Below are 27,607 nucleotides of genomic sequence, written 5' to 3' on the forward strand. Positions count from 1 at the left end.
GGGGCTGAGCAGACGATGAATCTTGGACTTGTCCTGAACGTGGCCCTGTGCCATCTCCCCGTGCCTCAGGGTCCACCATCCTGCCCAAACAATGTCAGAGCTCCAAGGGGATGCCCCAAAACAGACACATAGCTTGTTTTTTTTTCTGGCTGTAAAAGCATTTCTTGTTCACTGCAGAAAAAAAAGCAAAAATTCAGAAATATATAAATTAAGAACACCCCAAATCCCAAACTTCCAGGGGTTTTTGTGCATATACACATATAGATATCAATTGTTTTCACAAGAATGGAATCTTATACTTGCTTTAAAAATTGAAATGAGTAAGCTTGATTTTTAACTTTTTTGTTAACAAAATATGACACAGAAAGACCATATAAAATAATTGTTCATTTGGATCCACTGCCCAGTGAAGAACTCTGCCAGCCATCCTTGCCTGCGGTGGGCCCCCTCCCCCAAGCTCCCCACAAAAAGTTACCGTGTTCCTGACTTTTTTCTTTTTAAAATAATCTCTACTCCCAACATGGGGCTTGAGCTCATGACCCTGAGATCAAGAGTCACATGCTCTACCGACTGAGCCAGCCAGGTGCCCCCCCTTTTTTTCTTTTTTTAAAGTAAGCTCTATGCCCAACATGGGGCTTGAACTCAGGACCCAGAGATCAAGAATCATAGTCCACCAACTGAGCCAGCCAGGTGCCCCACTGTTGCGGTGACTTTTAAGGTCTTCACTTTCTTGCTAGTTATCACCCAGTGTGAATCCCTAGATACTATAATTTTTGTCTTAAAAAATCTGTCTTTTAAGTCCCTTTTAATCTATAGATTTATTTTTTTTAACTTTTTTTTTTTTTTAACTTGGCAGTGTATCATAGGCCTTGTCCATGTTAGTAAGCGTGACTCTCATTTTTAATCTTTTTTTAATGATTCCGTGGTTCCATCCCAGGCTTGAACATAACTGACTGGTTCCCCTACTGATGGGCACTTAGGTTATTCTCACACTTTTGCTATTACAAACAATACTGTGATGGAAATCTTTATACATATGTTTTTATGCACTTGAGTAATTCCTAGAAGAAATTTCTAGAAGTAGAGTCATGGATCCAAAGAACAGTATTTTTTAAATTAATTAATTAATTTCTTTTTTTTTTAAGGTTTTATTTATTTATTTGACAGAGACAGATAACGAGAGCAGGAACACAAGCAGGGGGAGTGGGAGAGGGAGAAGCAGGCTTCCCGCGGAGCAGGGAGCCCGATGCGGGGCTCGATCCCAGGACCCTGTGATCATGACCTGAGCCGAAGGCAGACGCTTAACGACTGAGCCACCCAGGCGCCCCCAGGACCCTTTATTCTTAAAAATTTTATTTATTTGAGAGAGAAACAGCATGGGGGGGTGTAGGGGGGAGGGGCAGAGGGAGAGGAGAAGCAGACTTCCTGCTCAGCAGGAAGCCCAACAACAGGGGCAGGGGGCTTAATCCCAGGACCCTGAGATTAGGGCCTGAGCCAAAGGCAGACCCTTTTATTTATTTATTTATTTTAAGATTTTATTTATTTATTTGACAGAGAGAGACAGCGAGAGAGGGAACACAAGCAAGGGGGAGTGGGAGAGGGAGAAGCAGGCTTCCCGCTGAGCATGGGAGCCCGATGCGGGGCTCGATGCAGAGCTCAATCCCAGGACCCTGGGATCATGACCTGAGCCAAAGGCAGACGCTCAATGACTGAGCCACCCAGGCGCCCCATTTTTTTTTAAACAGCTTTATTGAGATATGACTCACTTGCCATACAATTCACCCATTTAAAGCATACAATTCATTAGTTTTTAGTATAGTCAGAGTTGTGCGATCATCACCACAATCAATTTTAGGACATTTTCAGCATCCCATAAAGAACCCCACACCCATCTCTCCCCAGTGGCCTCCTCCCAGCTCTAGGCAACCACTGCTATAAAAGAGTCTGTTTTCTGTCTGTATAGGTTTGCCCATTATGGACTTTTCATATAAATGAAATCATACAATGTGTGGTCTCTTCTGACTGACTTCTCTCACTTAGCATATGTTTTCAGGGTTTATCCATGTCACAGATTGTATCAGTATTTAATTTCATTTTTATTTGAGAGAAAGAGAGAAAGCATGAGCAGGGGGTGGAGGGAGAGGGAGAAGTAGACTTCCTGCTGAGCAAGGAGCCAGAGGATTTGGGACTCCATCCCAGGACCCCGGGATCATGACCTGAGCCGAAGGCAGACACTTAACTGACTGAGCCACCCAGGCGCCCCAGTATTTAATTCCTTTTTGTTGCTGAATAATATTTCTGTGTGTAGATAGACCGCATTTTATTTATCCATTCATCAGTTGATGGGCATTTGGGTTGTTTCTACTTTCTTGGCTATTATGAATAATGCATCTGTGAACATTCATGTAAATTTTGGGGTAAACATATGTTGTAATTTCTCTTGGATCTATGCCTCCCAGGTATGGAACTGCTGGGTCACACGGTAATTCTATTTAATCTTTTGAGGAACTCCCAGACTGTTTTTCAAGGTGGCTGCTCTATTTACATTCCTACCAGTAGTGTGGGAGGGTTCTGACTTCTCCACATCCTTGCCAACACTGTCTTTTTTGATGATAGCAAACCTAGCGTGTGCAAAGTAGCATCTCATGGTTTTGATTTACATTTCCCTGATGGCTAGTGATTTGGGGCATCTTTTCATGAGCTTATGGACCATCTGTATATCTCCTTTGGGTCAATGTTTATTCAGATCATTTGCCCGTTTTTAAATTTGGTTATTTGTCTTTTATCATTGAGTTGCAAGAGTTCTTTATATATTCTGGTTACAGTTCCTTATCAGATATATGGTTTGCAAATATTTTCTCCCATTACTTTCTTTCTTTCTTTTTTTTTTTTTTTTTAGGTCTTATTTTAAGTACCCTGTACACCCAAAATGGGGCTCAAACTCACAACCCCGAGATCAAGAGTCACACGGTCCACCTACTGAGCCTGCCAGGCACCCTGTCTTTTCACTTTTTTAACAATGTCCTTTGTAACACAGAATTTTGTTATTTTGATGATGTCCAATTTGCCTGGTCGTTTTTTTTTTTTTTGTCTTTTCTATGCTTTTGTGTCTTATTATTGACTGATCCAAGTCATGAAAATTTAGGCCTATGCTTTCTTCTAAGGGTCTTATAGTTTTAATGCTTATATTTGGGTCTACGATCCGTTTTGAGTTAATTTTTTGTGTGGGGTGTGAGGAAGGTGCCCAGCCTCCTTTTTTTTGCACGTCGGTATCTAATAGCCTCAACACCATGTGTTGAAAAGCCTGTCCTTTCCCCACTGAACTGTCTGGGCACTCTTGTTGAAGATCAATTGACTGTAAGTGTGAGGGCTTATTTTTGGACTCGGATTCCATTCCATTAATCTATATGCCTATCCCTATGCCAGTCCCACACTGTTTTACTACTGTAACTTTGTAGAAAGCTTTCTCTGGGCCCTCCAACAATGTTCTTCTTTTTTGAATATTGTTTTGGCTGTTTGGGGTCACTTGAGTTTCCATAAGAATTTTAAGATCAGCTTGTCAGTTTCTGCAAAGAAGCAAGTTGGAATTTTGATGGGGATGGTGTTGAATCTGAAGACCAATTTAGGGAGTCTTGCTATCTTAATAATATTGGGTCTTCAGAGATGTTTTTCCATGTATTTAGGTCTTCTTTAATTTCTTCCAACAATATGTTGTGATTTTTAGGGTATAAATTTTATGCTTCTTTTGTTAAATTATTTGTAAGTGTTTTATGCAGGGTAAACAAAATTAGTTGCTTAATTACATTTTTGAAGTGTTCATTGCAAAGTACACAGAGAAACAATTGACTTTTGTATATTCATCTTGTATCCTGCATCCTCGCTGAACTCATTTATTAGTTCTAACTTTTTGTGCGTGGATTCTTTAGGATTTTCTATTTACAAGATCGTGCCATCTGAAAATAGAGATAGTTGTACTTCTTTCTTTGCAATCTGGATGCTTTTTTTTTTTTTTTCCTTGTCTGAGTGCCCTGGCTGGAACTTCCAGTACAATGTTGAATAGAAGTGGCAAGAGTGGACATAATTATCTTGTTCCTGATCTCAGGGGGAAAGCACCCAGTCTTTCACCATTAGTATGATACCCAATACTCGCTGTAGGAAGGTTCATTTTAGGATTTCCTGAAAGGCTGGCTGGTTCTAGCCTCACTATTAGCAGTGTATGAGAGGGACCCCAGTCCCCATGGCCCTTGGCAGTAGCTCCAGGCTTTAGAAGTGAGGAACCCAAGGCCAGAGAGGAGAAGTGCTATGTACCCCATCACATAGCTGCTCAGCTGCCTACCATCCAGTTGTCTATGGTCACTGGGGAGTGAGCCTCCTGGACACTCAGTCTACCCTCCCCTGGTGGGGGTGCTTTGAGACCCACCAAGAACAGCCACTGGTGCAGAAGGAGGTCTGGGTTCTGTTCTGGGCTTGGCTACTGACTTGGGCAGGTTACTTGCATGACCTTGGGCATGTAACTCCCTTCTCCATCCCCCATAGTCCCAGGCCTTGGTTTTCCTATCTGTGCAGTGGGAGAGGCGGTCCACTCTGATGTTTCCAACTCTGACCACCCACCCTTAAACCCGGGGCAGCGTCTGCCACTGCCCCATGTGGCCACCAGAGGGCGCCCCAGACCAGCATTTGGCCCAGCTAGCGCGCAGGGGGCCCTGGGGAGGCTGAGGCCAGGTGTGTTTTTAAGAAGCTGCTAGCTTTGCTTGCACAGGCTTCCTTGTGGCTAGACCTGCCCGGGGCCTTTGCCCCGTTCCTCTGGCTGAGTCCTGATGTCTGAGGAGGGGAGATGGAGACATCAACCCCAAGACCAGTGACCTTTCACTCATTCTTGCCTGCTTTGGGTTGGCTGTCTAAGGTCCAGGTGTCCAGCATCAGGGCCAAAGGCCTTGACTTTCTCAGCCTGGAAAGGTTTCTACTGTCTCTGGGCCCCTTATGGGCACTGCATCCTTCCCCTGCTGCATTGCATGGCAGTGACTGGTGAGTGACTGGCCACCTGGACGGGACCCATTACAGCCCCTTTAGGACGTGGATGGATTCTTGCTGTGGGTCCTGGACAGTGTAGTGTCTGAAACCACACCATCTGGGGCTGCCAGATACCTCAAGTGACAGACCCCAAACCTCAGAAGCAGGCACCATAGGCACTTCCCAGAGCAGAGTATCTGACCCCCTCTGTGAAGGCTTCTCCTGGGAGCACCAGAGGGGCCCTGTCAGCCTTTCCAGGCTCCCCCAATGCTGATTTTACCCTCCCAATAGAAGCACAACCTTAGCTTTCAAATCGAGCTCCAGGTCAAAGCAGCAGCTCTCAGCCCCTCGCATGGAGGGCACTGGAGCACCAGCTTGGATGCCTGCCACCTTTGCCTTGCATTCCTATTATTGGTGTGTTTTCCTTCCTTCCAGACCGGGTCCTCTTGAAGGCAGAGTGAGTGTCCAGTTCCCCTCGGTCCCTCTGGCTGGTTCAGGACTTGGCATCCAGTAGAAGCTCAACAGATGTTACCATGGGAACCGTGAGCCCATCTTCTCCCACTCAAGGGACCAGGGCCATCTCTGCCCCTTTCTGAGCTTTATGACTTCGGGCAGGTCACTTAGCTTTCTGAGCATCCATTTTGTTTGCTTCTTGACTCTTCTACTTCCCTCAAAAAGGCTATGGGGGTCAGAGAGAATACGACAGCCCTGCTGGGAAGGGGGACATGCTCTCCCTGCGTCCGACAGAATTATCCCGAGGGGGCTGCACCTGTGGTGTCGGTAAGGAGGTCACCTGGAAGAGAGGTGGGCACTGGGCCACACCTACCCGAGTCCCCCGAGTTTTCACATAATAACGGCTGATATTTTCGGGGCCTGTTCTGTGGACCAGACATTGCACTAAGTGCCTCACCTGGATTATTTCTCTTGGTCCCCTCAGCGACCATCCTCAGCTTTGCAGATGAGGAACCCAAAGCACAGAGCCCAAGGCCATACAGTTGGCAAGTGGTGGGGCTGGGACTGGGAGCTCTTAGCCATGGAGCCACGCCCTGCCCTGAGCAGATGCGGGGCAGGGACAGGCAGTCGGCGACCTCGTTGTCACTATATAGGAACCTCTGAGGACCAGACATCCTTGCTTCCTGTCTTCTCTTTTCTAGATTTGTGTGCTGAGACCAGAAAGGAACACTGTCTCTCCATCTCTGTCTTTCTCTCTCACACACACTGGGGCACGTGGGGCCTCGTTCACACCAGCCAACCTCCCATCTTGATGGAGCTCATTTCCTCAACTCGGGGTTCTTGGGAGTAGGGTGAAAGGAAGTATACCTCAGAGGTTCGAAATGATGCCCACCCACCAGCCCAGACCTTGGGCACCAGCAGGCTCCTCCTCCCCAACGCGCAGGCCCTTATCAGGAAAGCAATTTGGGTTGGTGAGGAGGGGGAAGTCCGAGGCCCCAGGCTCCGGCAAGGTGGGTAGGAGAGATAGGGAAGTGGGGAGGGGGCCGTGGGGCCCGGCTGGGAGGGCCCGCGGATGGAAGAAATGCCCAGAGCCAGTGCTGTCCTTGCTGGCCTGGCCTCTTGACATGGTTCCAGAGCTGTTCCTGCCTTCCCTCCTTGCCGGGCAAGCCGCCCGCACCTTTAATTAGCAAGCAGCAACCTTGCCCCGATTCAGCACAGTCGCTGTTTAATTAGCCGTGCACAAGGCGCCCCTACCCCCAGCTCTGGGTGGAGCAGCCTGCCTTTCTCACGGAGGCTGCCACCACTTCATGGTGTCCCCTGTCACACGCCCCCCCCCACTTATTCTGCTCCCCAGAAGGGGGGATGGGGCGGGCACGCCTGGCTGAAACCTCAAGGAGATTCTGGGCACTGCCGCTTGTATTCAAAGCATCCAGCAAACATTATTAGGGCTTGGAGTCTGCGCCTGGCTGGCGCTGGGCGGAACCCAGGCTGCATGGGGGCGGCGGCCTCGGTCCTGCCCACCGGCTCCGAAACGGCTTTTCCCTTTGGGAGGTGCCCAACACCTCTCCAGCTGGTCCCAGGGTGTTGGGAAAAGCCTAATAATCCTCCCTGTTGCTCCGTTCTCCCCGCCCCCATCCACACAGGGACGACCATTTCTTCCTTTCCCTCCCTGTCCCAGAGCGCAGCTAGCCCCCACCCCAGAAGGCGACCTCCTCGAGGATGGAGAGGACCCTCCTCCACCCCCGCCTCCCCAGGGGTCAGATCATGGAGGCCCAGGCTAAGGCTATGGGCAAAGGGAGGTGGTGGGGCATCTCAGCGCCCCTCTGGGAAGTGGGGGTGCACAGCAGAGAGCCCACAGACTGGAGCCGAACCGGCTGCCCTCTGCTTCCCAGCAGCAGGGTGGGGCCGGTGGTGGCCCTGGGAGCGGTGCCTCACACCCTTCCGGGCGGAGCCGGGGAGTCACCGCCTCAGCGCAGCCAGCTGGAGGCAGGAGGCTTGGGTTCCATCCCAGCCCTGCACCTCAGTCGGTCCTGTGGCTTCAGGCAAATCAGCTGCCCTGGGGCCTCAGTGTCCTGCCCACAGAAGGGTGCTGGCCCCCCGGCTCTGGTGTGGACTAAGGACACGGAAGGACTGGCCTTTATTCTGGTATGGAGGGAAGCCCTGGAGTCCGTCCACTCTGGTACTAACCATCTGTGTGGCCTCGGCCTGCCACCAAACTGTGCTGTGCCTCAGTTTCCCCATAATTAGTAGCTACCTCTTGGGCTGTCCTGAGGATTAAATGATTTACAATGTTTAGCGCACTCAGAACAGTGCATGACGGAGGGAGTCCTTAGTAATCATTGGCTGCTTTTGCCAATATTTCCCCTCCTTTTACCGATCAATATTTATTGCCAGGTAGGAGGGACTTGGTGAGTAAGTATGGCAACCTCTCTGCTTCTCAGAGTTTTCCTTCCAGTGGGGGAGGCAGTTGAAAACAAGTAAATAAATAAAGGAAAGTACAATTTTATCTGAACAAAGTCTGCAGTTTAGTTAATGGTGATGTGCCAGGGTTAATTTCTTAGTTTTGATACATGTACCATGGTCAGGTTAGGTGACGATGTGACATGAAGAAGACTGGATGAAGTGTATATGGGAACCCTCTGTACTGTCTTTGCAATTTTTCTGTGAATCTAAAATTCCCCCCAAAAAAGTTTATTTAAAAAACACAGTTTCAGGGGCGCCTGAGGGGCTCAGTCAGTGAAGCATCTGCCTTAGCTGAGGTCATAATCCTGGGGTCCTAGGATCGAGCCCTGCGTCAGGCTCTTTGCTCATCTGGGGAGCCTGCTTCTCCCTCTCCCTCTCTCGCTCCCCCTGCTCATGCTCTCTTGTGTTTTCTCTCTCTCCCTGTCAAATAAAATAAAACCTTAAAAAAATTCTCAATTTCAGGTAATGGTAAGTACAATGCAGAAAACAAACGGGGGGGGCCACTTTAGACGGGGTGGTCTAGGAGGGCCTCTGTGAGGAGCTGACACTTGGGAGAAACTGAGTGATGGGAAGAAGCCAACGTCAGGGAGATGAGGGAAGGGACCGGCAAGTGCAAAGGCCGGGAGGCCTGTTGCCCTGGGAGGTTTGCAGTCCACCTGCAGGGTGGGAGAGGCTCGTGGGGGAGATGAGCTCAGAGGAAGAGGCAGCTTCCCTTCAACATCATTTTGCCCTTTCAGAGGACAGGAAGCAGGGATTTGTACCCGCACTCTAATACCTCATTTTTTTTAAAAAGATTTTTTTTTTTTAAAGATTTTTATTTATTTGAGAGAGAGAGAATGAGAGATAGAGAGCACGAGAGGGAAGAGGGTCAGAGGGAGAAGCAGACTCCCCGCCGAGCAGGGAGCCCGATGTGGGACTCGATCCCGGGACGCCAGGATCATGACCTGAGCCGAAGGCAGTCGCTTAACCAACTGAGCCACCCAGGAGCCCTAAAAAAAGATTTTTTATTTATTTGAGAGAGAGAGCCAGAGAGAGCACGAGCAGAGGGTAAGGGCAGAGGCAGAAGCAGACTCCCCACTAAGCAGGGAGCCCAATGTGGGACTTGGTCTCAGAACCCTGGGACCATGACCTGAGCCGAAGGCAGATGCTTAACTGACTGAGCCACCCAGGCATCTATACCTCCTTTTTTTTAGGTAAGCTCTATGCCCAACATGGGGCTTGAACTCATGACTTTGAGATCAAGTCACATACTCCACTGACTGAGCCAGCCAGGCCTTCCTCTAGTACGTCACGTTAGTCCTTACAGCTACCCTGTGGGGCAGTGTGATTACCTCACTTACAAGTGAGCCAGTGGGCAGGTGGAGGGATGGAGACTCGGCTGGCCCCCTGTCACATGCCTATGCTCAGAAGGAGATGCCTCCTGGCTCTTAAGGTCACGCTGGGGTCTTGCTGGGGGACATGGAGTGGGCTGGAAGACAGGGCCTGGACAAGGCCTGGGTGTGGCTACGGAGGGGTGGGGAAGCCAGGACTAGCGGATGGGGTCTCTGGCCAGCATGAGACCCTGTGTCATGACAAGGGAGCACCTTTGTTTTTTTGGGTTTTTTTGTTTTTAAAAGATTTTATTTATTTATCTGAGAGAGAGAATGGGAGACAGAGAGCATGAGAGGGGGAGGATCAGAGGGAGAAGCAGACTCCTCGCTGAGCAGGGAGCCCGATGTGGGACTCGATCCCGGGACTCCAGGATCATGACCTGAGCCAAAGGCAGTTGCTTAACCAACTGAGCCACCCAGGGGCCCCAGGGAGCACCTTTGTATGACAGTTATATAACCCACTTTGGTAATAGTAATATCACATGTATGTAATACAAAATTCTGAAAGTATAAAACAACATATAGGACCAAGTTAGGGTCCCCCACCACCCACTTTTCCTCCCCAGAGGTGTCCTCTGAGACCGTTTCTTGTGTATCCTTCCAGAGCTGGTCTGGATGATAGCACTTTGACCATAACACCAGCAAACAATCAGCAGGCCCCATGACACCACCTGGCAGAAAGCTCTAGATACATGGTTGTCTTTTTTTAATCTTCATACCAGCCCTTGCTGGATGTGTATCAAGCTCTCCGTTTTAAGTCAGAGTAAACTGAAGCACTGGCAAGTTGTCACTCACCCAAGGCTGCTCAAACGTAAGGATTCCCTGACAGCACTGTACAGATGAGGATACTGAGGCACAGAGAGGTTATGTAACCAGCCCCCAGGTGACCCGGTGAGCAGGTTGAGGAGCCAGGACCTGAGTCCAGCGGTCTCACTCCAGAACCCACACCCCCTGACCACTGCACTGTACCGGGAGAAACGACCCCAACTCTGGAGTCTGCCAGACCCAGGAGTGATGCCCTTTGCTGCCTAGCCTCGTGGCCTTGGGCAAGTCACTCTTCCCTGCAGTCTGGCCCCACGGAGGACAGAGAGCGGGAGGCCTGCCTCTCAGATGGCTTGGGGAGCAGTGCGAGCAGTGGGAGAGCTCTGGACACTGCTCCTCCCCCTCTCCAGTGGCCCTTCCCATGATGGGCAGGAGGAAGGGCGCAGCTGGGTGGCTGTTCAGGGTGCCGGGAACTCAGGTGGGGCCTTCCTTCCCTGCAGCTGTGCAGACAGAGCTGGGGGCCTGCCCATGAGAGAGAGACTCTCCCCTACCTCCCAGCACACAGCCACGCTGCTGCCCAGGAATTCTGGGGAGTCAGGAGAGGGGAGGGGAAAGGGGTTTCCAAAAGGTTCGTGTGATGTCTCCCCCTGCCCCCGCCAACAGGCTGAGTGCCAGCACCCTTCAAGGTGAGTGGGGGGCTGGAGCAGGATGCAGGGAGGAGGCTACAGCCAGGAGTGGGCAACAGTGACACAAAGATAAGGGGCTTAGCTCAGGGGCACCTGGGTGGCTCAGGTGTTAAGCGTCTGTCTTCGGCTCAGGTCATGATCCCAGGGTCCTGGGATTGAGCCCCGCATCAGGCTCCCTGCTCAGCGGGAAGCCTGCTTCTCCCTCTCCCACTCCCCTTGCTTGTGTTCCCTCTCTCGCTCTCTGTCAAATAAATAAAATCTTTTAAAAAGGGGGGGTGCTTAGCTCAGGTGCCAGCTTAGGCTGGGTTCCTGGGGATCTTCACGCTGACAGGGTCACCTCAGGCTGGTGGCTGGCCTTCAGCTTGGCAGGCTCAGAAAAGTGATTTATCAACCTGCCTGCCCCCCAGGGATGATCAGATTGGTGGGGGCTAAAATAACCAGATTCCACTATGTGGGCCAGACCCTTAGGGGCCAGACTATATCAGTTTCCCCTCCAGTTCCCTTCCTCACACCCCAGGCCCTGAGAACCTGGGTTAGTAATGAGAAGGGGGCTCTGGGATGGAGGCATGGACCAGGGTCTTGGAGCAATGCCAGCCAGGGATACATCCCAGCAGAACGGCACCGTGGAGTGGGGAGTGCTGGGACCATGGAGGCAAAACCAGGCTGGGGGTGACTCCCAGCTCTCCTGTGTCCCTGGGTATGTTACCTCACCACTGCGAGCCTCAGTTTCCCCATCTATAAAATGGGGCTGTTATCAGAACTGAGATCTCATGGTAAAGATAGAGCTTCTGACACAATGCACAATCTGTAGTAGGTGCTCAGTAAACGTCACTCTCCTCCACATACTGGCTGAGCAATCTCATTTTCCAAAACCTATAGGGAGACAAACTTTGGCGCTTGTCCTGTGTTCACACAGCCGTCTGGGATATGTACTTTGGTTGCCAAATGTTAGACTTGCTGGAACATTTACACAGAGATGGAAGAGATGATTTGCAAGTGGTGCTGTCCCTGCTAGTGGGGCCTGGTGGTCACCAGGGCGTCCCGCATAGGTGCCAGGAGACTCTGGAGCCTGAGACACCTCTCCCTTCCTGAGGCAGGGCTTGCCCAACCCCCAGAGGCTCTTTTTGGCAACTCCTTTTTCTAGAAGGCTCCTGGAAGATGCCGCCGTCTGTCCTGATAATGTCTGGGCGTTGCGTGTGGTCTGTAAGAGCCGAGGCTGCTGTAGCAAGTGGAAGGGAGCTGGGTCCGTCCTTGCTGGGTGTCCCCAAGGGGCCTTCACACTCCGATCCTCCTGGACCGGGGGGCAGGACTGAGAGCATATGGCTGGGCAGCGCTCTCCTGCGGGCCAGCGCCACCGTGCTTGAAACCCGGAAGGGGCTTCTCAAGCGCAGGGATGGTGATCTTTAGAAAACCTTCTATCTTTTCTGTGAGGTGGAAACTGTGAGCTAGAAATGACCTTGACATCAGTGTTTTTCCAGGAAGATGCTAAATTGATATTGGGCAGAAAAGGACATTCGTGGTCAAATAAATGTGGGAAAACACCAACATGAACATCTGCTGGGTTTCCTCACCGCAGGGCATCTCGGGTCCATCCGTGTGCGAGGCTGAAGGGCAATGGCAGCCAGGCCTGTTTGACGGGGAGGTGCCTTTCAATTATCTTTTCAAAAAGCATCTTGTGAGTTTATTTTATTTATTTATTTTTAAAAGATTTTACTTATTTATTTGACATAGAGAACAAGTAGGCAGAGAGGCAGGCAGAGGGAGAGGGAGAAGCAGGCTGCCCACGGAGCAGGGAGCCCGATGGGGGACTCGATCCAGGACCCTGGGACCATGACCTGAGCTGAAGGCAGCTGCTTAACTGGCTGAGCCGCCCAGGCACCCCAACATCTCATGAGTTTAGAGGGCTGTGGAACTCACTTTGGGAAATGCCAGAATGGTTGAAAGCCTCACCCTCCTCCACATAAGAAAGCTAGAGGAACCTTGGGGACCCTGGAGGACACAAAGGGGATATGGGGGCCAAATAAGTTGGAAGGACGTGGAGGATGCTCTAACCTTTATCTTATCTATCTATGTATCTATCTATGTATCTATCTATGTATCTATCTATGTATCTATCTATCTATCTATCTATCTATCTATCTATCTATCTATCTATCTATCTATCTACCTACCTATCTATCTAGTAGACTCCACACCAGCATGGAGCCCAACGTGGGGCTTGAACTCACGACCCTGAGACCAAGACCTGAGCTGAGGTCTAGAGTCGGACACTTAACTGACAGGCACCCCTCTAACCTTTATTTTATTTTTTTTTTATATTTTATTTTTTTAAAGTTTTTATTTATTTATTTGAGAGAGAGAGAGAGGGAGCACAGAGGGAGAGGGAGAAACAGACTCCCCTGCTGAGCAGGGAGCCCGACGTGGGGTTCGATCCCAGGACCTTGGGATCATGATCTGAGCCGAAGGCAGATGCTTAACCAACTGAACCACCCAGGTGCCCCGAACCTTTATTTTTTTTATTTTATTTTTTTTAAGATTTTATTTATTTATTTGAGACAGAGAGAATGAGATACAGAGAGCATGAGAGGGAGGAGGGTCAGAGGGAGAAGCAGACTCCCTGCCGAGCAGGGAGCCCGATGCGGGACTCGATCCCAGGACTCCAGGATCATGACCTGAGCCGAAGGCAGTCGCTCAACCAACTGAGCCACCCAGGCGCCCCTCGAACCTTTATTTTAAAGCTGAGACTTTGGGGCACCTGGCTGGCTCAGTCAGTAAGAGCATCTGACTCTTGATCTCGGGGTCATGAGTTCGAGCCCCACATGGGGTGTAGAGATTACTTAAAAAATCAATTAAGAAAGAATAAAGCGGGGCACCTGGGTGGCCCAGATAGTTAAGTGTCTGCCTTCGGCTCAGGTCATGATCCCAGGGTCCTGGGATCGAGCCCCACGTCGGACTCCTGGCTCAGCGGGGAGCCTGCTTCTCCCTCTCCCTCTGCCTCTCCCCCTCTTCATGCTCTCTCTCTCTCTCTGTATCTCTGTGTCTCAAATGAATAAATAAAATCTTTAAAAAAAAAAAAGAAAGAATAAAGCTGAGACTTTAATGCATATTTTACTGCATCAACCCATTTAATCTTTTTTTTTTAAAGATTTTATTTATTCATTCGAGACACAGAGATATATATAGAGAGAGAGAGAGCATGAGCAGGGGGAGAGGCAGAGGGAGAAGCAGGCTCCCTGCTGAGCCAGGAGCCAGACATGGGGCTCGATCCCAGGACCCTGGGATCATGACCCGAGCCGAAGGCAGATGCTTAACCATCTGAGCCACCCAGGCGCCCTATACCCATTTAATCTTCCCAGCCGTTCTGTAGAGTAAACGCGGTTGTCATCTTCATTCTCTAGCGGGTAAACAGAGGCACAGAGAGGCCTTCCCCACAGTTCGCAGCTTGTGAGTGGGATTTGAACTCGGGCTGCGGGAGTGAGGGGCGACACACACAACCCCGCCCTGCCTGCCTTCACCGTGCGGCTGGGTCGGTGAGGCTGCAGGTCTGTCTGACGGTGAAGCTTCCTGCAGATGGCTGTGCGGCCGTGTTCATGGCAGAGTCTCTGGCTCCCATGTCACGGGGTGACAGTCTCCCAGCTCTGAGGCCAGGGCCTGAGGGCGCCCAGCTGAAGAGCCCCGCCATCCCCTGCCTCCCCTGCAGCAGCCTCGCCCACCGAGAGGCTGTCTTATGGTCTCGTTATCTTCATTCTTACAGGAGATGCTCAGAGGGGAACCGAGACTCAGAGAGGGATAGGAATTGCCCGCGTCACCCGGCAAGGAGATGGTAAGGCTGGGATTCAAACCCAGGCCGCTGGATTCCAGAGCTGGGTGTTGGGGATTCAGGTGCTCTTCGTGATGAAGCAGTGGGTTTCTGGGGCGGGGGCAGCAGGACGCGGCAGGGCCCCATTCCCCGGGGCCCTGTTCTGCTCTGACTAGCTGTGGCCCCTACGGATCCGCTGCCGGCCCCCCTCCGGACAGATATGCTCTCCAGTTCCCTGCTAATCTCGCTGGGCCTCCCCTTCCCAGCCTCGCACAGGCCAACAGTCAGTCACATAAGAACAGGCTGATAGGTCACAGCCACCAAGAAGGAGTTGCCAGGGAGGCTTCTTGGCCACGGGGCTTTATCTCCAACTCCTGGAGCAGGGCTCGGCCATTTCCTCCCTCTGCAGTGTGGACTTTTTGTTCTGGGTGTGTTTTCTTCCCCTTTGGTTCACCGATTCCTGAAGATGGACTCATGTGTCCGACCCTCTGTGTCCATCCACAGACACTCACTGGACACCTGTTGCGGGCCTGGCCCCAGCTGGGCTGGCTTCTGCAGCGGCTGTGCTGGCCCTCGTTTGCCCAGAGGGTAGGCAGGACTCCAGGGAGGGGGGTGCTTCCAGATCGCCTTGACAGGGAGGCCGGGGTGCATGACTGTGTGGGCAGGATCTATTGCTTGACAGTAGAGCGGGACTTGGATTCAAATCCTACTTCAATAATTTAATAATAAAGTCACAAATGACCCAATTTTTTAAATGGGCAAAGGATCTGAGTAGACATTTCTCTGAAGAAGATACGCAAAGAGCCAACGGCACATGAAAGATGTTAAACATTATTAGTCATCAGGGAAATGCAAATCAAAATCACATGAGCTATTACTTCATACCCACTAGGATGGCTTTCATCAAAAAGACAGATAATAACAAGGTTGGAGATGATGTAGAGAAATTGTGGCCCTCGGGCCCTGTGGTGACATGTAAAATGGTACAATTGTTTTGGCAAACAGACTGGTAGTTCCTCAAAAGGTTAAACACAGGGGCGCCTGGGTGGCTCAGTTGGCTGGGCAGCTGCCTTCGGCTCAGGTCATGATCTAAGGGTCATAAGATCCAGCCCCCTATCGGGCTCCCTATTCAGTGGGGAGCCTGCTTCCCCCTCTCCCTCTGCTGCTCCCCCTGCTTGTGCTCTCTCGCTTGTGCGCGCGCTCTCTCTCTCAAGTAAATAAATAAAATCTTAAAAAAAAAAAGGTTAAACAGCATTACCATATGACCCAGCAATTCCACTCCTAGCTATTTACCCAAGAGACTTGAAAACGCATATCCAGGGGCACCTGGGTGGCTCAGCTGGTTAAGCGTCTGCCTTCGGCTCAGGTCATGATCTCAGGGTCCTGGGATCGAGTCCTGCATCAGGCTTCCTGCTCAGTGGGGAGTCTGCTTCTCCCTCTCCCTCTGCTCCTCCCCACCACTTGTGCTCACATTCTCGCTCTCTCAAATAAATAAATAAAATCTTTAAAAAAAAAAGAAAACACATGTCCACATATAAATATTACACAAATGTTAATAGGAGCATTATTCATAACAGCCAAAAATTAGAAGTAAACTGAATGTCTTTCAACTGATGAATTGAGAAATATAATATGGGATGTTTCTTAGCCACGAAAAGGAATGAAGTCCTGACACCTGCTATCACACGATGCGCCTTGAAGACAGGCTAAGTGGGAGAAGCCAGACACACAAGAGGACCACGTGTTGTAGGAATCCACTTTATATAAAATGTCCAGAATAGACACATCTGTAGAGATAAGAAGTGGTTGCTTAGGGCTACTAGCGGGGGTTTAGGGAAATGGGGAGTGAGTGCTAATGAGTGGGGTTTTGTGGAGGGAATGATGACAATATTAGCAAGAGTGGTGATGGTTGCACAACTCCGTGAATATGCTAGAAACCATCGAATCAGACACTAAATGAGTGAATTGTATGCTATGTGAATTCTATCTCCATAAAGCTGCTATAAAAAGTTAGGCGATACAGATAAGGAAAAGAAAGACAATTTGAAGGTTCATCATCCTATCACCTAGCGACAACCCCTGTTCCATTTTAGTGACACCCTCCCAAACTACACTCTGTTGCCCTCCGTGCTGCTTTCTCATTTAATAACACATGGTTGACATCTCTCCATGTCCGCAAACCTACCTGGACATAAAGCCACATCCTGCTTCCACCACTCACTGGCTGTGGGCCGTGGGTAAGCCACCTCGGCTCTCAGACCCTCAGGCTCTCCATCTGTAAGGCAGGGTAACCCAAGGACCCACCTCCAGAGGAAGCGGTGAGGACGAAAGGAGGGAGATGGCACCCTTAAGGCTTGCGGTAGAGACCCCGGCCCGAGGGAAAAGCTCTGAAGGTGGAGGATGACATCTGTGCCCGCCTCGAGCACGCCCACCAGGCTCAGCTCATTTCTGTGCCGTTCTGTAGGTTTCCGACACATCGTGGTTGAAAACATCCATGGTTTAAAAGTAGGGAGGGAGGTCGGGGACAGACCCTGGAGATTTTTGTGACCCTCAATGGAAAGAAGCTACCCTCCCAAGCACCTACTGTGTGCCTGGCATAGATGTCTGTCTCCTCACAATGATATTATCGGCCCCCCATGACAGATGCAGACGCTGAGCCGTCACCTGCCCTTTGCAAACGGCTGACGGTGGAGCTGGGTTTCACTCCCAGGTTTGCCTGGTTGAAAGTCAGTGTCCTTGCCACTCTTCTGCCTTCCAAGGAGGGGACATTTTTGAAAAGGCTTGACTCCTGTCCAAATAAGGGATTGGGTTATCATCTCCCAGACCTGGAGGGGGGGCAGCCCAAGGGGGAAGTTGCTGCTCCTAGATTTCTTTTTTATTTTATTTTATTTATTTATTTGGGGGGGTGGAGGAGCAGAGGGAGAGGGACAAGCATACATGGGGCTCGATCCCATGACCCTGAGATCATGACCTGAACCGAAATCAAGAATTGGATGCTTAACGGACGGAGCCACCCAGGCACCCCATCACTGCTTCTAGATTTCAAATAATAAGGATGTGTTCATGGGTCCTCTACTGGGCCCTGGGGACACAGTAAGGGCTTAAATGCCATGTTTGCTTGAACGTACAGGCTGGCAACATGGCAGCTGGGGTGAGCCAGGGCCACACCTCCTGGGTAGGGGGTGAGGGGCACAGGCTCCGGAACCAGATAGTTGGGGTTGGAACCCCCGCTCTGCTGGTGACATGGGCAGTTACCCCACTGTCTGAACTCGATTTCCTTGTAATGGGTGGGTGAAAGCATTGAATAAATTCGTTACCTGGAGTCACTCAGCATAGCTTCTGACCTGGGGTGAGCTTTGGTATCACTGGGGTGAGTCAGGTGGACAGCTGCAGGGAGCCCAGGATGGGGTTGTTGCCCACACTGGGTTTTGCACACTCCTCTCCAGACCCAGCGGATGGGTGGCCAGTCCATGGGAAGTTTGCCCACACTTTCCCTACCCATTTATTAGGAGAGAAGAGGAAGGGGACACTGCCGCCGAGAAGCCTGCCCCCATCTCCCCAGCCAGGCCGGGTTGCCCACTCCCCACCCCGGCCCCAGCCCCCATCCCAACCGGCCTGGCCTGGTCTCTGTACTCCTCCCTTGCTTGTCCCTTCCTCCCTTGCTGTCCATCTCCCTTTGGTCCCCTTTACCACCAACTCCAAGACAGCCACCGACTGGGACCAGATGGCCTTTGGAGTTCTGTGGACATGCTGTGGAGCCCAGCCCTGCCTCTGAGCAGACTCCACTTCTCTGAGCCTCCTTCCTTCCCTATAGCATCAGGGTTAGCAGCTGGCTCCAGAGTCTGATTCTGACTCCCCACTTGCTGCTGTGGCCCCCTGACAAGGTAACTCAGCCTCCTTAGCCTCAGTTTCCTCATCTGCAAAATGGGGACAACAACCACATCTCAGTGATTTGAGAATTCATTGAGAAAATACGCGTAAAGTGCTCAGAATGGTGGGTGAGACATAGCAAGTGTTCAAGGTACTTTGGGCATGGTTACCATGATCCTGGCCTATTAGGACTATTGCAGTGCACAAGGTCCTGCCCCAGGGACCCCATCTCCAAATGCCAGGCCCGTGGCCTCACACCCAGCCTGATCTCTGTCCCCCCACCAGCAGCCCATTAGACTGGGCACTCTGCTTTGCATGCCTCCTCGTCCCCCCAGCGCGGACATGGTGGGTGCTGATGTCTGTTGAACAAACTAAACAGAAAAAGAGATGCAGAAAAAGAAGGCCAAGAGGCTCCACCTTTGGCGGGAAAATGCACAGTCCACTCATTCAGCCACCAGTCGTTCATTTATTCAACTAATACCTGCTGAGCACCTGCTGTTCGAGGCTGTGGGGACAGAGCAGCGAACACAACTGGCAAAACCACTGTCCTGGTAGAGCTGACATGCTCGTGCGGGAGACAGACCCCAAAGCAAAGGACGAGTGACATGTGGAGAATACTGGTTTGTGATAAATGCCACAAAAACACCGGGGAGGGTGCCAGAGAGGTTGTCCTTTGAGACCGGGCAGCCAGGGAAGGCCCACGGAGAGGGTGACATCTGAGCAAAGATTTAAAGGAGGTGAAGTTATTCGTTCATTCATTCGTTCCTTCCTTCCTTCCGTCTTTTCATCAGCTCCCCCAGGCATCAGCAAGCATTTCCTTGGGCCTGTTCTGAGGCCTGAGCAGCTCTCAGGCAGGGGTCTCCCAGCGATGGGGGGAGAACACACTCACCCACCCTGGAAGAGTTCGCAGAAGCGAGGGTGACCGTCATGGGGTCCACCCGGGACGGAGGTGTTCTCGAGACTCGGGACTTTCCGTGCTGAACAGGAGAGGCTTGTGCAAACCAGGACGAGTGGCCCCCCTCACCGAGATTGCCCTCAGTACCAGGGGTCCAGGGAAAGGTCAGCAGAGGCATCCACTCGCTTCTCTGAGGCTGGGACACTTGTGAGGGACGGGGAAGGGAAAGGCTCCAGAGTGCCACAGCATGGGGGGGGTTGCTGCAGGTTTGGGGACAACACTGCCCACCAGGGGTCAGTGGGCAATGGGGCAGGAAGGGATGCCAGGGTCTTGGGTATCGGCTGCGTTGACTGTGGGCGGCAGGCCTCCAAGCAGGTGGGTAACTGTGTCTGCATTTTAGAAAGAGCCCTGCTTTGCTGTGCAAGGGTTTTCTCTGAGGCAGATGATGGAGAGAGCGCAATACCGTGTCCTCGTTCCTTCTTTCCTTCATTCTGGCGAGCGCTAAGCACCTTCCAGACCCCCAGCCCTGGCCAAGATGTCTGCGCTGGGTCAGCAAGCCAGGGAGAGAATTACACAGCAAGTAGTGGAGAATCTACGGGAAGGGTATATGGGTGTCTTGGTGAAGAATAAATAAAAATAAATTCTAGGCCGCATATAAGGCATCTGGGGCGGGCATGGATGAGGCAGTGGCCTTCCCTCCAGCAGCCCAGGCCCCGGTGCAGGCTTATGGGGACATAAACCTACCTTCGATGGTGTGTGAGCTCTGTGTGTGTGAGGTCCTCAGAGGAAGGGCCCTGGGGCAGGCCTGGGAGGCCAAGGGAGTTGCAGGGGATGGAGAAGGAAAGGGAAGGGCGCTCAGATGGAGGAATAGCAGAGACAAAAACCTGGAGGCTGGAGATGCAGGGATGTTGAGGCAACAGGTCGTTCTGTGTGGCTCAGTGGAGGGTTGGAAAGAGACCAGAGGGGAAGCTGTGGCCTCATGGACCTTGTCTCCTTGAATCGGTCTCTGAAAATAAAAGTGAGTCTGGCCCCACTGTTGCAAAATCAGAGAACACAGGAAATTATTTAAAAAAGGAAATACAAGCCCTAGGTTAGCCCATCACCAGAGACAGAGATAACCACTATTTAGTATTTGATGCATTTCTTCCCAATATCTTCATGTATTTATATATGCATATCTCCTAACTTAGAATAATAAAATAGTTTGCATCTTGCAGAATAATAAAATAGTTTGCATCTTGCTGGCTTTTGTGGATTTTTTAAAAAAAGATTTTATTTATTTATTTGAGAGAGAGAGAGAGCGAGGCAGAGAGCACGAGCAGGGTGAGGGCCAGAGGCAGAGGGAGAAGCAGGCTCCCCGCTGAGCAGGGAGCTGGACTCCAGGCTCGGTCCCAGGACCCTGGGATCATGACCCGAGCCGAAGGCAGACGCTTAACTGACTGAGCCACCCAGGCACCCCTGTTTTTTTGTGTGTGGTCTTTTAAAGATTTTATTTTATTTTATTTTTTATTTTTTTATAAAAATTTTATTTATTTATTTGACAGAGAGAGACACAGCGAGAGAGGGAACACAAGCAGGGGGAGTGGGAGAGGGAGAAGCGGGCTTCCCGCTGAGCAGGGAGCCCGACGCGGGACTCGATCCCAGGACTCTGGGATCATGACCTGAGCCAAAGGCAGACACTTAATGACTGAGCCACCCAGACGCCCCTTAAAGATTTTATTTTTAAGTAAACTCTACACCCAACATGGGGCTCGAACTTACAACCCTGAGATCAAGAGTCACATGCACCACCAACTGAGCCAGCCAAGTGCCCCGACATCTTGCTGTTTTTTTACTTAACATTACATCAGATGCATTTTTCTAGTGCCATTAAATAGTCTCTGCTAACTTGATTTCTAAGCCGTTCGGATGGCTCCAGCCAGTGGTGGATTCTTGGCTAAAGTGGTGATTTCTCATGGCTGGGCACTGCGACTGTTTGCGCTTGCTTGCTGTAACAAAGAACACCATGGTAAACAGCCTCCATCCATACATAATTCCATGTCCTCATGGCTGATTATTTTGGTGTTTTTTCTGATCAGTTCCTAGACATGAGATTCTTGGAAGACCTGCCTGGTGCAGAGCTGGCTGGGTAACCAGGGGAGGAGGTGGGTTTCTCAGGGCCATATGTCCCCACCTGAGGACAGCCTGGGCCCCAGCTGTAAGGAACAACTTGCACTTTCTGAATGCCTCATGCTCTCTCCTACCTCCAGGCCAGTTTGTCCGCGTGTTACCAACCCCCGCCCCCAGCTTCCTCTCTTCCGCCTTCTCTCTGTCTTGCTAACTCTTCCTCATCTTTCCAGACGCTGGCATAAGCTTCTCCAAGGAGCTTTCCTGGAGCCCCCAGGCTGGGAGCCCCCACTGCCATCCCCTCTGCAGCTGTGCCCGGGCCACCTCCATCCGAATGCTTTCTCGCTGGGTTACAAGTCCTGCTTCTTTGTCTGGTTTTCCTTGTTCCCCGAGGACGGGGCCCAGGCTGGATTCATCTCTCAATTTCCAGTACTCGGGGGTTGAGCTGGCACCTTTCAGTTTCAGTAAATGTTTGTTGAGCAAAGGAATGGAGAGTTGGACAAATGAATTGAACAAATGAAGCAAAGTCTGTGGGGGAGGCTGAAGCGCAGACATTGGACTTCAGACAAGCATCCTGTCCAGGGGGACCTAGGGGGGTGCAGAGCAGGACCCCTGAGCCAGGAGCAAGGAGCAGGGAGGGTAGGGCTCTTGTGAAAGGAAGCTGGAAGCAGGGGCCCAGGCAGTGCCGTGCAGGGTAATGCAGACAAGAACATTGCAGAAGAAAGAAAAGTTTCATGGGCTCTGGAGCCCCCCATCTGGATTCAAATCCTGACCCTACTGCTTACGAACTATGTGACCCTGAGCCAGTGACTTAGCTTCTCTGTGCCTCAGTTTTTCCATATATAAAATGTGGATGACGAATGCTAGTACTTCATTCATCCATTCATTCATTTTCTTCCTCGCTTAACACTTGTTGAGTGTCTGTTCTGGGCCCAGGATTGGAAACTGAGAGGGAGCTGACCAGGGCAGTCCCACATGCAAGCCAGCCCTGCAGCTGAGATGGAACCCAGGTGGCGGCTGCAGCTTCTGCTCAGGATGCCCCGAAGTCCACCCATGAGCCCCGCAGTCCACCTCCCAGGCTGCTGTGGGACCATCGGAGGTGCCGGCTCAGAGGGAATACTGTCACTGGCCTCCTACAGCATCATCACCATCAGGAGTCTGTGCCGGCCCACCACAAGGTCTTGGAGAATGCCCCCACCCCTCTGAGCCTCTGTTTCCTTTCGGGTGAACAACCATCTTGGTTTGCCTAGGAAGGAGGGTCTTCCCAGGGTGGGGGACTCTCCATGTTAAAATTGGTTCAGTCCTAGGCAAACAGGGATGGTTGGTCCCCCTAGTTTCCTCATCTGTAACATGGGGAACCACCTGCCTCCCGGGGCTGTGGTGCAGAACATAAGCATGCACATAGGAAAGTCAGAGAAGAATTCTAGATTGATTACATGAATATTGAAGAATTCTATGTGGCATGGAAGTCCAGTTATGAAAAAGAAGGAGCCTACTCACAGGTACCGCTCTGGAAGAAGCTCTGAGATACATATTTTTAGTGAAAAAAGCAAGGTACAGAATATTTTGTGTGGAGTGCTTCCACCAGAATCAGAGGAGGGGTATGAATAGACACACACAAGCTCATGTGTGCATGGATTCTCTGGGGACGGAACTGGGTGGCTGGGGAGGTGGGGAAAAGATTGGCTTTTCACTATGTATCCTTTCTTGTTGGAATTATTTTAACCTTTTATTGTCATTATCAGGTTGAAAAACCTCCTCAACGTCTATGTGTCCAGAATTCAAACCAACAAACAAAAAAACTATTCTAAACCATTAAAAGGCCAAAGATAGAGGGTAGGAAAAGTGCCTAGCTCAGGGTCCAGCACCCAGGAAGCGCTTGAATGGCCTTCTCCCCTCTCCCACCCGAGACCTTGTTGATCACCGGTCTGGGTATGCGAGGGACCCAGTGCTCATCAGGCTCAGGTGCAAGAGCATCCTGGGAAGACATCTGTGGGCTCCACGAGGCAGCCTGACTGCAGGCCTGGGGCTCACAGGACCCTCACCCACTTTGGTGGCTGCATGTCCAAGGTGGCCGTCTGCCAGGATCCAGGGGCCTTCCCCGCCTCCTGGGGTGGAGGTAGGCCCATCTTGCAAGGTAAATGGCTCAGGTTTCACATACTTCCAGACTAGGAAACCTGCTTCTGCTGCTGCGGCCACCAAAGCCTGCTCTCTCTGCCTCTGGCCTTGGGGAGAAAGGGCCACAGCTGGTTCAGGAAGAGGCTCCAGACCCAGCCTGAGACTATCCCCCGGACCTGACCACCACCGGCCAGCCTCCCATGAGCGCCCAGCCCAGCCCCGCCTTGAGCTTCCAGACACGTGGCCAGGCTCTTTTCTTTTTTAAAATTTAGCATGACGCACATATTTCAGGAAAATGTTCTCATTGTAATATCTCAACCATTAATAAAATGTAGCGAATGAAAACCCAAGTAATTCCCCTGCATTTCCTGAGCTGCATTCCCGTCAGGTATTACTGGCAGTTAGTGGGTATTCTTTTGAACCTTCTTACTATCGTGTGTGTGTATGTATCTGCATCTCTTCCTCTGCATGTACACGTCTATCTCTAGCTGGAACTACACCTTTGTCTGTATCCGGGCCAACTGTGTATGCAGAGGTGCTGGGCCAGTGGTAACATTCTGTATATTTTGTTCTGCAAGGTGCCTTACTTTTCACTGAATGTACAGTGGATGTTGCTTTGGGTCAGTACATATACAACCACCTTCTTTTTAATGGCTGAGCAGTATTCCATCACGTGAGCTGACCCATCATTTCTCTGTCCAGTCCCTTACTGAGCATTTAGATGGTTTCTATCGTTTTGCTTCCACCATCAGCCTTGGGCAGGCCTCATTGTGCATTGAGCGATTTCTTCAGGACAGGCACCTGGCTCACCTCCCAGCACTACTGGAGGGCCTGGGTACCGCATCCGCGATAAGTACTAACAAAGGGGCTGGGTACTGGGGCTGGGTACCGCATTTGCGATAAGTACTAACAAAGGGGCCGGGTACTGGGGCTGGGTACCGCATCCGCGATAAGTACTAACAAAGGGGCCGGGTACTGGGGCTGGGTACCGCATCCGCGATAAGTACTAACAAAGGGGCCGGGTACTGGGGCTGGGTACTGCATTCGCGATAAGTACTAACAAAGGGGCCGGGTACTGGGGCTGGGTACCACATTCGCGATAAGTACTAACGAAGTGCAGCCCGGGGAAGCCAGAGCTGAGGACATAGACTGCCTGTTCCTGTGCACATCACCAGCGCTGAGCTGCCCAGTGTGTCACATTTTTCTGTCAGACCGTCTCTCCCCAGCAGAATCCTTACCTCCCAAGCCTCCAGTCGTTCCACTGGGATGGCTTTTGAAACCTGGATTACGGGGAACTTTCCAGCCATCTTGGTTTGTCCTGCTACTGAGTGGCTTCCTGCCTGGGGTGATATCAGGGAGAAGGGGGGGAGACCCCCCAGTCCCCACCTTTCTCCCCCATTTAAAGGAAGAGGCAGCGTGGGGAAGGCCCTGCCCCTTGAGTGAGCTCTTTTTCCCAAGGCTTCCTGCCACACGGGCAGCATGGGACAAAGGGCGGGCTTGCAGGTGGAAAGCACAGGGGGAACCAAAAGAAAGAGAACCATAATAACGGCCTATTCCTTACTCCTGCGCCTCAGGTGCCCCTGGCCCCACACAAGCCAGAGACACAGCCCGCAATAGGCGCTGCAGTGACCCCCACCTCGCAAGTGAGGGAGCCGAGGCGCCGAGGGAGGGGGAGCAGGATTGGAACTCGGACCAAGACAGCCCCAGAGTCCAGGTCCTAGAATTGCAAGGAGATGAAACATGTGCCAGAAGGTAGTGCTGACTTCCTAGGGAGCCCAAGAGAAATGAAGGCTGGAGAGTGTGTGTGTGTGTGTGTGTGTGTGTGTGTCTTGGTGAGGGATCTGGAGAGATGGGTGGGATTTGGGAGGAAGGGAAGGGCCTTCCAGGTGGGCAGAAGAGCCTGAACAAAAGCCCAGGGTAGGAGTGCACCTGGCATGTTGATGGGAGGGAGGACCGGTGCGGGTCACGGTGTGAGGTGCAAGCTGGGAGCGGGGGTGGGGGGGTTGGGGGGAGCCCTGAGTGCCGTGCCTACCATCTCTCATCAGTGCCATCGCCAGCACTAACTCAGCTGCCATCCCACTGGCGGTCCATACGCGTCATCTGACTCTTCCAGCAACTCCAGGACATGGCCACCACGATGCCCACCTTGCAGATGAGGAAACTGACTAGGGAGCCCCAAGGAGGCAGGAGTGGGGCTGCTGACTCGCCTCGGTATGCCCTGCCCCCAGCCCTGGGGGAGAGAGAGGGGGGAAGGGAGAAAAGCAGATGGAGGGATGAAGGATGAGGGGCGTGGGGCTCCCCACCCCACCATCATCACCGCTTGCACCTTCTAGATTTCTGAAATGGCTCGCGCTGGCTGTGGTGTGCCCTCCTCAGCCCTCCGGACCCGAGCTGCTTTAACCCGCTGACCTGCGACTCCCCGGGGCTGAGATAAGCTGCAAGGCTGGCCCAGAACGCTCTCTCCTGAATTTGCATCCAGAGTTCTTTCTCCCACATTCGAAATGCAAGCGCTGCTGGACGACTGGATCCCTCAGAGCCCTGGGAATCCACGGGACTTACCCACCCAGTTCCAGCTATGCCAGGGTCGGGGAACCATAGGCTCTCGGGGTCTGGTCCTAGCCAGGACTTCAGTTTCCCCATGTATAAGATAGACGTGCTCACTGTCAGACTGGAGAATTGCTCTGGGTGTTGATGCTTGTCTTGGGCCCCTGCTCCTTGGCTTCTCGTCTCAGAAGACAGCCTGGCCCTGCCCCAGACCCTTGCTAAGCCTCTGTCTCAGCAGGGACGGAGCAGCCCTGGACCAGGGGGTCAGCCGCAAGTCCGAGCTCCGCTCCTGGTGCCTTCTCACTGCAGCCTGAGTGAGTGTGCCAGGTACCCCCCAGGTAGGGGGCACTTGACATCGCCACCCCTCCTTTCCCTGCCTGGGCAGAGCAGGTCGCTTCTCCAGGCCCCAGGCTCTGGGCGGCTGCAATGGCCGCTCCCCTCTGCCCAGCCTCGCACCAGGGCTGTGTGAAGCCAGGGCAACACGCCGGGTGGGAAAGAGCTTTGCAGATGGAAAACTTGGCCCATTGGGAAGATTTATTGCCGTGACGGTAAGTGTGTGGTCCAAAGGCCATCGGGGCCTGACAGCCCCGACCCAGAAGTCCGTGCTGGAGCCCAGGCCCCTTTCCCTCCGTCAGTGATGAAGGAGCAGATGACCTTCTCCCCAGGGCCCTGACATCTGGTGGTATGCCAGCCAGGCCTGGGCTCTCTTTCAACCAACATCCTGCCTCTTATTTTGGCATGTCCGTCGCCCGAGCAGGGCCCTGGTCAGCACCTCGATGACCCAGGTTTGGGGAGGATACACAGGCAGCCCAAACCCCTGGATAAACCTGGAGAAGCAGGCCAAGCCCTCACTCCCTCTCAGCCCCCAAGGCCTGTCTCATCTCCCTTTTCTCCTCTAACCTGCTATCCAAGGGGGGCCTTGCCCTGCCTGTGGCCCCCACCAGCTTCCCCCCCTCCCTCATACCCCCTCCATTTCCACCCTTGCCACCAGAGACCTTTGGAAATCAAGGATTCAGGCAGATCTCTCCTGCTGGGTGCCTTCTGCCAAGTGTCCCGGCCGGTGTAGAGCCCCAAGGGGGCAACAGGGGCCAAAGGAGAGGAAGAGTGTCCCTGGGCTCTGTAGCCTGTGGACCCCTGGCCCGCTCGAGTGGCCTCCCACTGCTCCTGGGCCCTGGATCCTGACCGAGAGGCACCCACACTCGTGCCCACAAGAGGCTGTCCCAGGTGCACACAGTACCTGCTCCCTTTCCCCTCTGCCTGGACCCCACCCCTTCCCTTGCACCTGACATCTCCTCACCTACATCAAGCCTCGCTCAGGGCCCTCTTGCCATGCTGCCTCCAGTCTGGGGCTTGGAGCCCAGCTCTGTGCCTGCCTCCCGAAATGCTTGTCTGAGCCCCAAACGGATGGACGATCCTTGTCACCCTGCGCGTGGCCACCCCAGGCCATCGGGAGTGCTGTGACCTCAGGCTCAGCCAGGCTGAGCTATACTTAGACACCGGGGCCAGGGCCAGCTTCTGGGCCCGAGAAGGC

At 52.1% G+C, this 27,607-nt stretch overlaps 2 protein-coding genes across 3 annotated transcripts in view; both read left to right on the forward strand.

Annotated features, from left to right (window-relative positions):
* COMMD7 (COMM domain containing 7) overlaps nt 1–6,356 on the forward strand; it is a 53,926-nt gene extending 47,570 nt beyond the window's left edge. For both annotated transcript variants that reach the window (XM_045885537.3, XM_045885539.3), the window contains one exon: nt 5,446–6,356. In XM_045885537.3, coding sequence (XP_045741493.1) covers nt 5,446–5,471 — 26 coding nt within the window. In that variant the 3' untranslated portion in view covers nt 5,472–6,356. The remainder of the gene's footprint in view (nt 1–5,445) is intronic.
* LOC123852084 (uncharacterized protein C20orf203) lies at nt 6,355–25,250 on the forward strand (the record flags this gene model as incomplete). The annotated part of the gene is given in 6 exon segments (XM_064573541.1): nt 6,355–6,420; nt 6,422–6,466; nt 6,468–6,578; nt 6,580–12,419; nt 14,499–14,567; nt 23,160–25,250. Coding segments are annotated over 4 exon segments (339 nt in total), but the record flags the coding sequence as incomplete, so codon positions are not given.
* Between the last annotated feature and the right edge of the window lie 2,357 nt (nt 25,251–27,607).

This window comes from Mirounga angustirostris, unplaced genomic scaffold, assembly GCF_029215605.1.
Source record: "Mirounga angustirostris isolate CCGP_5_RB_7025 unplaced genomic scaffold, mMirAng1.0.hap1 SCAF_10, whole genome shotgun sequence".
Lineage (NCBI taxonomy): Eukaryota > Metazoa > Chordata > Mammalia > Carnivora > Phocidae > Mirounga > Mirounga angustirostris.